Source organism: Agelaius tricolor, unplaced genomic scaffold (genome assembly GCF_023055355.1).
Source record: "Agelaius tricolor isolate 1412-34295 unplaced genomic scaffold, bAgeTri1.0.p SCAF_1, whole genome shotgun sequence".
NCBI lineage: Eukaryota > Metazoa > Chordata > Aves > Passeriformes > Icteridae > Agelaius > Agelaius tricolor.
In genome coordinates this window covers 6,789,307-6,804,863 of record NW_027269261.1, presented here as the reverse complement: position 1 = coordinate 6,804,863, position 15,557 = coordinate 6,789,307, and the positions used below count along the sequence as shown (strand labels likewise).

The window sequence follows — 15,557 nt, the reverse complement described above, 5'->3', positions numbered from 1 at the left end:
AAAAATACAAAGGTAATGGGGAAGAGAGAGAGCAGAAAAATTATCAAAGTGACTAGGCTCTTTCTCAGTTTTCTTGGACTAAGCCTACCTATAGGCATATATATTGTCTGTCTTATACTGGTATGAAAATATACTGTAATTTGAGCACAGACATGCAAACATGCTTACTTTGAAGAACACTGTACTTTCATCATATTTTTAGAAAATCTATTGCATTACAAAAGGAATAGACAAGTTTAGCAAGATTTGGATAATGCACAATGAACTTGAATAACTTGTCAAAATGAACAATAAAGAGACAATCCAAATGCACAAATCATAATTATTTCTTGCTTAACACACTTCATTTGTGTGATAATATGCCTTATCATTTGTATTTTCTTAGTATCTCAAAGTAACACTTAATCTCAAAGGGTAGGAGGGGCCCTGGTATTTCAAACGATTGACATGCAAATGTAGTCTAAGCAATCACATCATTAACTATGTATTTTTATATTTAGGTCATACCATGAAATAATCCTTTACTGTTGGCTTACAGTGCTGTCTGGAATTAGTCTTACCAAAATGTAAGACCATCTAATTCCATTCCCACACATAAATACTCATATATGCATATACATACACACACACACACATATATATATGCACATGTCTTCTCAAGTTCAGATGCATGTGGATACTCCATTCAAATCTAATATTAATCACCAAATTTTTGTGTAACATAAATTTCTGCTTTCAGTTAAGAGTTAGTAATAACCAATGCAGTTCCATACTGTCCAATTTGTACAGAGCATAAAATAGTTGTAAATTCAGGGCTCAACTAATCAGCACTTACCTTATCAAGTTCATTCGTAAGTTTTTTGTTTTCCTCTGTCAGCAGAATCTTTTCTCGTTCATACTTTTGTTTGAACTCTGTTTCAAATTCCTCTCTTTCGCTTTGGCTAAGAAATAAAGTGAAGCAGAATTACAAAGTTTTCTATTCTAACTTACCCCATTATTCATTTAAACACAAAGAGATCAATGCAGACACATGTTGAAGGGAAATACTACATGGATAATAGCAAAGGCTATTAAAATCAAGCAGTTTTAATAAACCACCATTTTAGGACTGCAAGCCAGCCTGTTGAATTTTAGAATTAGTAGAGAATCTCTCAGTACAGAATTAACACAGCTCCACCAAGCCAATGTTTATCAACCCACTTACACAAATTTTATTCTTCAGATGCATCCTTTAAACAATGAGCAGACCAAAGTATGTGTCAATATTGTAAAATGCTCAGGGCACATTCTCACCTCACATGAACATTATTGTAACACACACATTTCTATAATTCCAAGTTTCACACAGAATGATGGGCAAAAATGACCACACGTGGAACCAGAGCATACAGAAGCTAAATTAGAGCACTCAGGGCTGGTCTCTGATGAGAAAAGCATATATGGGCTTGTCTTTGGGCAACTTAGAACAGCCCAGATGTCATATGTGAACTGTTAATTCAGGTATCACATACTCACTATGAGCAAAAAGTGGATGAATAACTTTCACATTCCTAATATCACCAGATTCTACAGCAAGTTTGGACCATTCTATCTAAGAAAATCTCACAGTAGCTGTTTCCCCCAAACCTTCCCTTCTCCCATGGATGTCATCCAGTAGAGGAGAACCCCTGGCTGATTCTGCTTAATATCAACTTTGATCTTGCACAATGAATGTGAGAACCTGAAAACAAACGAAGCTGCAGGCCCTCTGTTTGCCACAAAACCCATGGAATTTCCTTCAAGTGGTGCACAGCAATGTTTCAGATGTGTACCTCTCACCTTGCATCTACTGTTTTCAGATTCACTAGCCTTGCATCTTGTACCACCTTCTTACCAACTATTCATGTCACTGGCACAAAGTTCATCAGTAGAACTATACTATAAATGCCACAGATACAGAAAATATCCACTCAGCAAATACCACTGTCCAGTCTGAAAAGACTTGAAAAAGTGTTGAAGGTTAACCAGTAAAATTAAATAACCAGTATTGAAGGTTAACTGTAAAATTAAAATCCAGGGGAAACCCTGTCTTGAGTACTGCAATTTTTTGTCTAGATACTGATCAGAATTTTACACAATGCAAACATAAATTACATTCTTGCTTCTTTTTCTGAGATGCAAAACTACTACAGCTTTGCCTAATTGAGAGAACACTCTCCAAAGATGAGAAATACCAGTGGTTACAGTGAACCCAGTTAAAAGCAATGCTGCTTTGAATTTCCTACTCTTAATTTGAAATTCATTTAGTGCTTCAACCACTCTTTGAAATCTAGTACAACATGTCAGACTTATGGTGAAATTCTATGTTGTCAGGCGTCCTTTGAAACATAACACTTCATCCTAGTAAAGTTACATACTATCTCACTGTTTAAATGCCAAGTTTGAAATTCACCACCACTCCTTTTCTATATCAACAGATTCCATGCATATGATGAGCAGTATAGGGAAAAGGCAGGAAGAGATTAAAGCACTGGCTGTCATAGGAATTAATACCAGCTCCTGCTTCTGTTTTCAAGGCATAGATTCAAAGCTCATTTTGCAGACAGAAGTCCAAACTAACTTTTAATGAATTTCTTTCACGCAGCTTTCATGGGTTTGTTTAGGAATTTTTTTCAGTATTTGTCTTAAATGTATTCCTTTAAGGCTTTGGGGCTCGAAGCAGCCATAAATGGCAGTGGATTAAGGACACTATGGATTAGTGAAAGAGCCCAACACGTTTGCAAGTTTCTATATTTTACATTCTTAATTATGCTGGTGATTGTCATTACCCCAGTAAGTCAGATTGCTACAGTATAATACAGAAATGAAGATAAATTTGAAACAGAGGAGAATGTGGGTATAATCCATCACACCCAAACAGCCACTCAGCAAATAACAGAACTGTGACAGACTCCATGGATGTACCTTGGACAGGCAGCAAGATCAAAATAATGCTTTTGCTTTGAAGCCTGGCATCCTCCTCTCCCATCAAACTTCCTCTCTCATCTAACATTTAGCTGTGTGTCTCCTCTTCAAGTTAAGAAAATATACACAACCCAGCTTTCCTTTTATCAGTAGAACTGCAGCAAACCACATGCAAGCAATGTGAAATACTGCTTTATGGTATCACTTTGTCACTCCAGCTCTTTATTGCATCTGTACAAAGTGGCCAAATATTTTATCTTACTGCTTTGAAACCAAGAAAAATAGACCTGAAACAAACACCAGCCCCCAGGCTTCTTTATATCACACAATTTAAAACCAGCAAATGCTGTTCTATAAAGTTCTCTGCTTTATAAATCCATCATGAAATGACAGGCCTAAAAGAAGTTTCTACAAATGTGATTTATTTTATAGAGTTTCTTGCATCTTCTTCTGAAATACTTCCTAATGACAATTCTAAGAAATGGAATTTAGTGCTACACAGATCACTGGCCGGATACTGTGCTCCTCTGCTCCCAACTTTAATAGCATGCAGTTTATGAGACTTCAGCAAAATGCAATCATTTTGTACAGGAAGGTAATCTCCCTTGAAGACTTGTGCTTTGGAAATAGCAAAAGTTAGAAAGCTTAATATTGAAGGAAACAAAGGAAAATATCTATTTTAAAAATGCAAAACAGAAACCACCAATGTGCAAGTTACACAAAAATCGACATACAGATTTTGTCAAAGCTCTTCCTGATCCTTGCCTAGAATAACCTATGTAATTCACTCATCTTACACAGTAATACAACCACATCCTCTTACCAAGATCTTTTTTAATATGCACTGATGATTATTTTTAGACTACTAAAATATTTTTGCCAAACTGTATAAGCACACTTCAACTCCACACCCACCCCAAGCCTATTGTTGAAATAATTCCACTTATTTCAGCACAAAGCCTCCAGGTGCTTCCTTTTCAGTGCTTACATTCAACACCTCTCTACTGGAAGACTCACAAAAAGCTTTTCATGCCAGACTACAAAAGCTAACACCCCATATGGATAAGCAGAAACAGAAAACCTGTATTATTTTAAGGAAAACTACCAAATATTGAGTAGCAACAGCAATTCCTGCATTCCTAATGCTTAAGCTTCCCTTCTAAACTGCAGAAGTCAAACCATGGCATAACTTGAACAGGGGACTTCTGCCTTTCTGTGGAGTCCTAATGCTTGCATGAGATTTTGCAGATTTGTTTAACAAAGACAAGTAAGATCAGGCCTTCCCCAAGCACTGATCATGTGCTTGGACACCTGACTGAACATGGTGCTGCAGCCCTTGCCATGAGTGTTTGATACTGGTTAGGTGACACATTTCTGCTCTCACTTCAAAACCTTCTCTAACACAACCACTTGAACCACATACAGAAACACATGGTTATGACAGCATCCACTGTAGATTTGTTCCCAGTCCTTTTTTATTTATAGAGACCAGACTGAAGGAGAGTTTATGAACTAGCTAGAATGGACATCTAGTTAGAATGCCTGCAGCTGTGCAACATTAGAATTGGGAAAGGAGTTTTTCATTTGGTCAACTGCTTGCAGGTATGATCCTTTCAAACAGTTTAACCTGCAGAGAGCAGAATTCATGATTCTTTAATATTCCTCCTTCTGAGACACTGCTGGACTTAAAAGAGTGCCAAACCATCACCTTTCTATGTTACAAGACAGAACAGCCTTTTGTGCATTTGTAACTCATTGGTCAGCATGACCATTAAGTGGTGTCACAATGAAAACATGCTGCTGAGGCAGGGCTCACCTCTCCAACCAGATCAAAGCAGCAAACTCCTGTGCTGTTAGTAGGTCCAGCCTATTGAATAGCTGCATGCTAGGAAGAAACAGTTCATGCACTGCATTCTAAGCTGTATGATTTATGATTCCTGCTGAATACAATTTACAAGAGATACAGTGTTTCCACCTCTATTTGCATAAACTTTTTGGAAAAAAATTATATTTAATTTACTACTTCTATTTAAAGGTCTTGCTATAGTTTGGCTAACCTCTCAGCAGGGACTTCTCTATGGTTTCTCTCATCTGCCACCTTGCTACAGCAGCAAAAAGACTCATCTATATAAGTGTCTACGAAGCATTCTGAATTTTTTTATGAATGAACATGAGCATGTTCAATTTATAACTTATTCCCACTACTACACCATCCAACAGAAAAACTTGCTTTTATTGATGAATGCCTCAAGGAACAATCTCAAGGCCAGTTATAAGCTCCACCATGTGGGAGAGAAAAAAGCAGGTCTGACAAATTACCATGTCAGGAGAGATAAAGCAGCTTACGCCCACAGTAGTCTGCTGACTGATGTTAACACTGGATGGAACCCAGCATGGATTAGCCTCAGCTCACATTAAGTGACTGTTCCTGTGCTGGCAGAAATGTAAACAATACTTGATCTCTAACACATTAGTTTTGCATCAAAAGATGAAAATACCAAATAAAAGAAAAATGTCGAGAAACTGTTTTAAAGTGCAACATAAGCTTCAGGGGTCAACTTACCCCGAGCTGCAAGTCTGTAACTCAAGTTACATACCTTGGAATGGCCAGCCACTAAAAGAGTTCTGATGCAAAATTAACTGTTTCAGTACAAGGATGTGGAGCTTTTTGTTCTGTTCTGTTTGTAAAGGTGACTGGTTTTAACCCTGGCATCAGCTCAGCCAAAGTGCAACAATCTGCATGCATTACACTTAAGGAAGTGACAGTGTGTTTGGAACAATACTAGGAGACTTCAAAGGGTTAAGAAAAGGTAAATTTCATACAATACTCACTTTTCTCTTCTGGTTTTCTCTAACTTGTCTTTCAAAACCATGATCTCCTTCTTGAGGGCGAGCTGCTGGCTCTCTGCATCCCGCAGTTCTTTCTTCAGACTTTTTATTTCATTAGCATGCATCATTTCACGTTTAGATAGTTCCTCTTCGTAGAAAACACTCTTCTTTTCCAGGTCTGCCTTTAATTTAGTGATCTCTTGCTGGTGTTCTATACTGCTTACCCCAGGTGAGCGACCGACCTGTTTTTGCTAAAATAAACAGCCCCAAATTAATAGTCAAGAATGCTGAAAATGATACTTAATAACAACTCAATGTTCCAAAGCCTTTGTTTAGAAATATCCCATTAAAGCCTTGAGTTAAACACATCTATCTCAATTTATTTCAAAATTTGTTAGGAGCATAAATTGGAATGACACTCTATTATTTTGCTATTTAAATGCAGTAAGTTTTCAAGCTACTGAAAATTTGATCATTAAATGCCTCTGGTCATGTTCTGACTCCCCTTAAATGCAGTCAGAAAGTGACCACAGAATTAAAGACTTTGATGCTTCCACTCAGCTGACAGCAACAAGTTGAAGTGACTTGCAGAAAAGCAGAGTAAGAACTAGGACAATAATATATTCTGAAGGACAAATAATTTCTGGAAAAGCTATGCTAAGACAAGCAGAGGCTTAACTGAAAGCTAAAGTTTAGCTAGAGAAATACTACATGGATTGTATCAGTCAGGAGGGAAACCTGACCTATTTCACTTAAACTGACCCCTTCTATCATAGTGGATTAATAGGATAAACAAGCTTTAAACAATAAGAGTAATTACTTCACTTTTTGCAGTTTCATAGCTCTCTTAGTTAGGTCTTCTGGCATTTCAATAGTCTTTAAACATTACTTCAGGATACATTCACATTTGCACCAAATGCTGCACTCACTAAACTCAATGTCCTGCCATAATATAGAGGAGGAGCAAAATCAGGGTCAAAATGAGACAGTGGCATGACATGCACTGAAATCCACGTCTGGAAATGACTTTTTAATGTCAACATACGGATAATTTGGTTTGGAATTTCTTCTCGTTTTTAAAATGTGTAATGAAAGGTGTTCTAAGGAAAGGAAATTCATAAAAACACTTTGAAAAAGTGCAGGTGACTGAAAAACCTACTTCCTTATGGTGACTTTGTCACACCTTCCAGAGGACTGAGGGTATTTTGTTAATTATACCTCCATTCTTACCATGAGATGCTAAAAACCTCTCAGTCACCCTTAATTTGGCATGGTTTGGGTAATTTTCTTTTCCTGATGTATGAGCAGGCTTTAAGAGCTAAATGTCATTGTAGAACATTCTGATGAGCTGAATTTGTACCATGACAAATTCTGTGAGAAAGCTGGGCCTTGCTGTTTGTGTCAGCAAAAAACTGCAAAACCCCCTACATGTACGAGCCAGAGATGTGCTGCTACTGCACTGTTTTCTCTAACTCATCAAAACAACCATCTGGTTTGATCTAAGAGTAAAATCCTGCCCTTAGGATGCAGAACACTAAACTGGAGAAGGAAGATACCATCCTAACAGGAGATGCTTTGGAGAAAGAAAGATCTTTTTTAAAAAAAGCAGCATAGGAATTTTCTTTCTTTCACAGGCACTGTGAAATTTGTTTGTTACTGCCCAACATCCTAAATTGTTCACACATACAGGGTAATGGAGCACAGAAGAAGTTTAGGCTTTGCAACATCCTCTAGCAGGTACATAAAATGTTTTAGTGGAATTGCACATTTTTTACCACAATGAAAAGATACTATTGCAACCATAAGAGAGATGGTGGGGTAGAAGAGAAAGCCCAAGGGTATTGGACAATGACTTGGAGAAAACTAGAGAGATATAGTAAACAGAGAATACATTTTTAATTGATGTAAGCACATATTCCAAATAGATGTTTTCATACATGCCTATTTCAAATAGACAAATGGTGCAACTGAGACAGAATGCACTTCCTGGCACATTGACAGCTGCTGTTTAATGCACCCCTCTCAGCTAACAGGACACACTGCTGACTAACACTGAGCCTGATTTTACTGAAAATCTGAATACATGACATCCACAGGATCCCCTCTGTCCACACACTTGACTGACAAGCTTGCAGAACCCCAGCAGGTCAGTGCTGCACAGAAGGACAGACAGCAGGCACACTGCCTTCTTCCCAACAGGCTCTGCTTCATCCATGAACTCTGACATTATCCTTTATCACAGCCTCTGCTCCTTTCCTGAGGAAGCTGCACCCAGCCCTCTGCACCTCCCCAGATGATCTGAATGAGAGTCACAGCGTTCACATCTTGGCCAGCAGCTCTCTTGTCATTTAAGTTTCTTCAGAACTCCCTCAAGTGACTTCATCTGACTCACCTGCCAGCTCTCCTGCTCCCTGCAATCATGCCAGACAACCCAGCTCATGTGCCCAGCCTGCTGCAAAGAACACACTGGGTGGCAATCTCCCCTCCTTCAGCACTGAAGTCTGACACACTGAGGACTTGTGGAGCATTTTATGCCACAGCTCTATTAGCTCAGAGATTGCCTTTTCCATCCCCAAGCAGCCCCATGAGTTTCCTGAGGTTTTCTGCTTTGGATTTAAAGCAGAAATCCACAATCACTCTGAGCATCCTCTGCGAAATGCTTCCTAAATTCTCTTTATTCAGCTTTCAACATCCTGTTTACACTTAACCTTCCATCATTTATGGTTTCTTCTATTCTCCTCATTTGGAGAAACCTTCCTTTCTTCTTTAAATACTTTTGTGTAGGAGAGCTTCCTGAATTTAGCTAAGGAACCATGCAGAGCTTTTACTGAATGGACAGTGCAGTATCACAACAAGCACTCGTGACCCAAACTGTGCTTACTGAATTGTAAAATATTACTAAGAAAGTTAAAATTCCCTTTCCTCTTCTGACAAACTTGCCCTGCTGTTATAAATCAGCATATCATTTATTCTCAACAGATCTCCCATAAATTCTTCTCGCCTCTTAAACTATCATACAAGCTCTTTGCTGATGCAGAAGATTCATGGAAGCAGAAGGAACACATGTTAATTTTCAGGTAACAATCTGAATTCACAGCAGTAGAAACTTCATTAATCCAAACTTCATATTGAATGAATTTCCTTATTTTCTTTTAGCAGAGGAAGGCCAAATAGAAGAATGTTTGTATAAAGCCATCAAATTTTCTGTGGCATAACTTAATGTTGATGAATGTCCCAGAGACTTCTAACGAAAAAAAACTTGGTTGTTCATTTAAATTAAGACCAGATTAGGACTAATCTCACATTTTGCCCAAAAAGTTTAGAATTACCCTACTGCATGAAACATTTGGAACAGGATTTTACTGTGAATGAACAGCAATCCATGTAAGTAAATTAAAAACTTTCTATTCAATTTTTGAGAAAGCCTATCTTCTCTAGAGCACTGCATAAAAAGCTAAATCACAGAATAAAATAACAGTTAATATTCTTGGCTGCCTTAATTTCTTCTTTTAAAATCACATGCACATGTGAGCAATCTCATCAATATAAACAAAGTCTTCACAGTCAATGCTGTTTCTTGGGTAAAAATGCCTCATCCTCTGGGTGAAAGGCAGAATGTGTTAAAACTGTTCCTGTATGGTTACATCAGTTGGCATCCACTGTGCAGGAAACATGAAGAACAACACAGCAGACAGAACACCTCTACAGAAACCTGCCTAGATTGCAGGTTTATCTTCAAACATTCAACCATCTTATGCTAAAACAAAAAAGCTTTTAACAAGTAAAGTTAAGCAAAGCATTAATGGAAGCAACGTGGTAAGACAAGGTTGATTATTTAGAAACAGCACATCAGGCAAATGTTAATTTTTCTGGGCAATAATGCAATGCATGCCTGTGTTAACATTCAGCACCAAGTGAAGTGACAGACTGACAAAACCCTTTTGTCCTACATCTGAAAGCAATCAAACAGATCCAAGTCCTAGTTGACTGGTAAGTGTGCAGGTGTTAATATCAAAACAGACTAACCTTTAGCCCTTCTACTTCACTTTCCAACTGTTTAGAGTACTGTTCACTCCTCTCTCGCAATTTCCTGTCTTTGGATGCCTCAGCAGCTGCAGCTTCAGCTTGGACTTCCAGCTGCAAAAGTACATACGTTTTTAATAGATAGGATTCTGCAGGGTTTTTTTTTCAAAATCTATTGATGGTATTCAATATAAGAGAGAAATCTTCAGCACCAAACTGAACACTTCAAAGTCTTAGAAAACAAAACTGGTACTGTTTGAAACAACAGACAAAAGGTTAAAGATTTACAAATTTAAAATAATACTCAGAAAACCTTACATATAACTTATTTCATAGAGTCCAAACAGTCTTCTCACCACTTACTTCTTTTTTAAGTCTCTCTGTTCTGCGTAACTCTTGCCTTAAACTTTCTACTTTTTGCATCACCACTTCCATTTCTTCCTCCTTATCTCGGAGCTGGCGGGCAAGCTTTTGTTTTTGAGAGTGCAAGTCTGTCAGCCGCTCGTTCATCTCTGAGAACTCCTGCATTGCCAATTTCCGCTGGCTGTGTGCATCTTTCAGCTCTTTGGCTTGGGATTTTAATCTGTCACTAGACTCTGCCAGTTCCTACAGTTTAAAGAAAGAATTAAGTAATAAACCTAGAAAGCTACAAGGCCGATTCTGTCTTTGGATGAATATCTAACACCTTTTCCAGAGTGAATAGAAACTACATATTCTTTTTGATTTCATGAATGCATCTACAATACAGATTGGATGCCTCTATGAATAAGGAAAGAGGCATGTTTTACATTACTAGAGTGAGTAAAACTCCATAAATGTAAACCAAGTAAGAATCTACTCCGTTATTACAGGTAAACACAATGGTGTTCAAGCACTTGCATTACAATACAAAAATACCTTGCTTTCTTAATGCAAAAATATAATTAGCATTAGTTTTTAATAATTACAAGAATATCAAGTGCTAAATGGTTAAAATTGAATGGAAAACTCTGCTCTATGAAAATTTTTACTCAAGAATCTTTAGAAAACTGGCCTGCAATGGCAAATAGTATTTCCATACACTATACCTTAATATCAAATATCAGAGAAAGCTTCAGGTAATAAAACACTGCAGTGAATAAAAGCAATATATGATAACTATCCTTTTCAAAGAATCAGCATGAAATAACACTGCTAGTGCAGTGGTAACTCCACACCACAACACCTTCACAAATTTTGCCGTGCCCTAGATTTGTGCCACCACACTACCAGTGAGGGACCACAACACTTTAAACAGTTCCATAATGTTCAGTCAAACCACAGCAGAAAAAAGAAGCAAGGAAAAGCAAATTTCAGGATTAAAAAAAACACCAACTGGAAGAACTAATATTTGGCACTGCTGGCATCCATGTAAATCTAAACATGTTTCTAAGGTTCTTAAAAAGAGGTCCTAATCAACTAAGAGTTGGTTTAGAAGAGAGATGGTCTTTCTGGGACAAATTGGCAGCTTTTTAAATTTTAAGAGCCTTAAGGGTCAGAAGAAACAGTGTTACACACAGCTGGCACATCAACTTTAGTGTGGACTCTAAAATACTGAGCCAATATAATTACAATGAAAAACAGGTTTTACGTATTTCACACCTGATTACAGGTTGATTTAATAACAAATACAAAAAAGAGCCATGAAAGACAGTATGCTATAAATAAGAAAATGTGGGATCAGGGAGATAGAGAAGAAGAAATAAAATCCAGTATTCTTTAGCTGTAGTTATTTCAAATTACTTTTCAATTTTCATACTTGGGCAATTTTTCACATCTCCCTCTGGAAATACTTCTGTGACACAGCCTTAATACCATATTCTTCACATTTTTTCACTGTTAAAGTCTCACCCATACTTCAGATTAAATTGTCTGGAATAGTTCTTCTCTACTCTGTCTTCTAAGCCCTATCATTATCACCTAAATGTGAAGCTCTAAAACCTTTTTTGCAGCCACCATGCAATTTGGATTATGGAGTTGTTCACTATCTGGAAGCAATCACTTAGGGAGCACCCAGCAGTCATACAGACAATGTGTTAAATAATGTCCTTTTCTTCAACAAAAAAAAAAGTCAGAAAGCTAAGTAGGTCATGCTACACACTTGTTATCTGCTCATTAGTTATACACTTGAAAGTTATTACAAGCAAAATGAACAAAAATAAAACAGTCTGGAGGGTTTAGAACAGTTGCTGACAAAATGATTTTACCTTATTAAGATCTTCTCTCTCTTGCTTCAGCGTCCTGACTTGCTTTTCAAAAGCCTTAATTTGTCTGGAGGCATCATCCAATTCCCTCCTTGCAGTGCTGGCCTCCTCGAGCTGCTGCTCCAGCTGACCAGATTCTAGAAAAAGCAGCAGAACTCTAAATATTTTAAGGGAAAAATCAGAATTCTACAATAGCATAGCCTAGCTGCTTGAAGCCCCTTCGATATTTTTTCTGGTCTCCATTTCATCACAAAATAAGGCAATTCTTATCTGGTTTAGAAAAGGGAGCAGGTTGTTTCAGCTGCCATTATCTGCTTTTAAGGGAACTGAATGAAAGGTCCCAGCTTGCTGGAATATAACACAAAAATGATAATTATTTGTCTTCTCACATTATATTGGCCAGCTCTAATACATAATTCTGTAATGTATGCTTTAACACAACTTATACATTTGACTTTTATGTGCTGTGATGTAATATATAATACATCTTTTATTACACTGTAATTATAAACAGTCTCCCTCCTCCTCCTCCCAATTTCCCCCAAAAAGAAACAGTAAAAATAATGGGTCACTCAAGAGCTGGCAAGTGTTCTCCTGTCAGTACTCTTAAAATTAACTTCAGCTGATTTTACTTATTTCTAGTGTGAAAACCACTTGTTTTTATGTGATCTGCTTTATTACTACTATAAATAAGGGAGAACTATTGCAACCAGTTTCTTACCAACAGTCAGTTACACAGTGACAGTATATTTCTATGGCACAGTTAACTAATGTCATATAAATACCCTCAAATTCTACAAGAAAACCTGAAACTCATAAAATATGGCAACTGATATTTTCTAACTAGTGAGTGGGGTTTTTTTTGCCTCATAGTCTTTACTTCAAAAACAAGACTTTAAAGCAAGATATATTGGAAGGTAAGTTAATTCCAAGTTCTATGAAATCACTGGACATGTTTTCTTTTATTTCAGTTGTGGGCAGGTCTTCAGACCACTTGTATTTACCCAAAGAACAGGAACCCATCTATATTCTTAATAACAGCCTATAACTACATTTTCATAAATGCAACCCTAAGAGACTGGCTCTTGGAGAAATCAAATATAAAAACACATACATTTTTAAGAGGGTTAATTTCTGAAACACAAGAATTTTATAAGCAAATTAATACCATTAGCTTATACCCAGAAAAATATTCACTATTGTTTTAATTCACTCACTCTTGTTTAAAATTTAAAAGAATGCACTTAAATAAGAGATGCAGCTCAAAGCCAGAAATTATTAACTGCCTTCCTTATGTAGTCTACTCTGAAGTCACCAGTGAAAAGAAAGTTTATATATGGCTCTGCTGAGCCAAGATAAATCTCTCTTCTGTGCATGAACTACTTTGTTCCACAGCTCTGTTTTCCTCTTGCATTGCTGCCCTTTACATATTTGGCAATATTAAAGATTCCTCAAAGTTTTCTCCTATGTAACTTAGCGAACAAAAATTATAACTTTGACCTCAAAAATTGAAAGCATATGCTAGCTTGTCATTTCCTGGAAAACCAGATAGACAAGAAAAATGTATTTTTCTAAGCCCTCCCGGTGACACTCCTGAATTTGACACAATTTTGAGCTCATTCTTTATTACCTTTTTAAGCAGGTGTTTACTCTTACAGCTTCAGAAAAGGCAGTAAAACAGGTTAAAGAATGTAACAAAAAGCTAGGTGTGACATATGGGTTGTAAATGGTAATTTTCCATTTAATCACCCTAATTGTAACTAACATTTTAGATAATATATCTAAACACTCACTGTAATACATTATTACATTACATTTAGTAACTCAAGAGATGAGCCCAAAGCATAAAAAGGTCATTTCTGCACCTGAACTGAACCTTCTTAAAGTTCATCAGATCTTTTAAAGGCTACCCAGAAAACCTGGAACTAGCTCCCCTATATTTGGAAGCATTCAGACATGGTCATCATTTGGCTTGTTTCTGTATTCTGCCATTAATATAGTTCTAAAATCTATCTCAAAACCCCCATAAAAATCAAGTAAAATAGAAAATTCTCTTTCTATTTTATCAAATTTGCTTGTATTAGTTGCAGCTTAAGGCACAAATGAGTCTTTTCTAACAAATGGCTGGATCAGACAAAGCATTCAAGTATATACTGGCAAAGTTGTGCAGTGACTGGGGATGGGTTAGGCAGCTCTACATCTTCCTCATTTGATCCTATTATTCACTTCCAAACCAAACTCCAAAAGTACACATTCTGTCTAGGAATAAATACACAAATATGTATGTGGTGTGAAGCAGAAAATTACTTTAGGAAAAAACTTCTCAGTATTGACCACCTTCACCAGACTTTGACTTCTCTTCAATTTCAAAAGGGACAGCAGATGTGTTGGGGAATGTTTCCACACCTTTACTATTTTTTTTTTTTAATACCAAAGTAAATGAGTGATACTTTCAGCAGTGAACTAAGTTGCAGCTCAATAGTAAAGAACAAAATACAATTTAAAGCTGATTTTGATGTTTTTCTGTGAATGATTGGTCTCATTCAAAAACTGTTCTTGTGAATGTTGCTTTTCAGTTTACAAGAAGAAGAAAACTGAAGAAGAAAACAGAAAAGTCAGTTTTCAAAACCTGATCTAAGGACTGTTGCAGAGAAAGGATTTCTGATCATGTTATCTTTATCCTCATTACAGCAGCAAGAGGAGGGACATTTGGCTGGAGCAAAATTTCACAAAAGCCTTTGTCCTGACAGAGTGCCAACATGGCATCACTCAAACCAGAGTGATCCTCCCTGAGCTGGCTAAGCCATGTTCCTCTCCAAAAATAATGCCCATGGTACAATACAAAACTGCTGCATCACGCCAGAGCAGCTGTCCAACTCTGTATCTGTAACAGGCTTTTTTCAGACTACACAATTTTAACAGGCTGTAATCTGTGTGCTGCACTCTGCAGCTCATACATAGCTCTTCCTGCCCCACAAGGCAGCTGCAGAGCCCAAACACATCCACTCAAGTGTCTGCAAGCTGAGTTCAAGTTACTCTTTCTGTGGGTGTCGCTGCTGGCATTCCTGACACTTTCAGCAATTGAATGAAGTCTTGTCACAAATACAAACCAGAACAAATGTTTTTTGTAGTTTCCTCCAACATTTCTGGCTGTTTGTTTTTCTCTTGTCTCAGGCAAGATATGGACATATAATAGAGATGTATCTACCACTACTTGTGACTGATTTTTCACACAAACCACAGACATTCTCCTGTAAGATTAATTGGGTTTTTCTCCCCATTTCTCTGGTTCCAGACCTGATACCTAACAGTCTCTTGTTAATTTTCCTATTTTTATCTTAATATTTTTAAAATAAAAAAAATCTTGCTGTGCTTCCTTTCTTCCTTTTTTTTGAGATGTCTCTGCTCTTAAGATTCTATTTTAAAGACAGCATTATGGAGATGTATAGCAGGAATCCTATGCTATGAATCACTATGAGAGAAAACTCCCTTTAACTTATTCAGAATATCAAATCAAGAATACTGAATACTAGCCTTTAA

At 37.1% G+C, this 15,557-nt stretch overlaps 1 protein-coding gene across 10 annotated transcripts in view; it reads right to left on the bottom strand.

Annotated features, from left to right (window-relative positions):
• Positions 1 to 15,557, bottom strand: part of CDC42BPA (CDC42 binding protein kinase alpha) — a 183,019-nt gene that overhangs the window by 56,452 nt on the left and 111,010 nt on the right. For 8 of the 10 annotated variants that reach the window (XM_071421620.1, XM_071421537.1, XM_071421554.1 and 5 more), the window contains exons 13-17: positions 12,021 to 12,154; positions 10,159 to 10,401; positions 9,799 to 9,909; positions 5,776 to 6,023; positions 836 to 941 (exon numbers count right to left, since the gene is read on the bottom strand). In XM_071421620.1, coding sequence (XP_071277721.1) covers positions 836 to 941; positions 5,776 to 6,023; positions 9,799 to 9,909; positions 10,159 to 10,401; positions 12,021 to 12,154 — 842 coding nt within the window. The remainder of the gene's footprint in view (positions 1 to 835; positions 942 to 5,775; positions 6,024 to 9,798; positions 9,910 to 10,158; positions 10,402 to 12,020; positions 12,155 to 15,557) is intronic. The other 2 variants (XM_071421590.1, XM_071421601.1) reach the window with 2 other exon arrangements.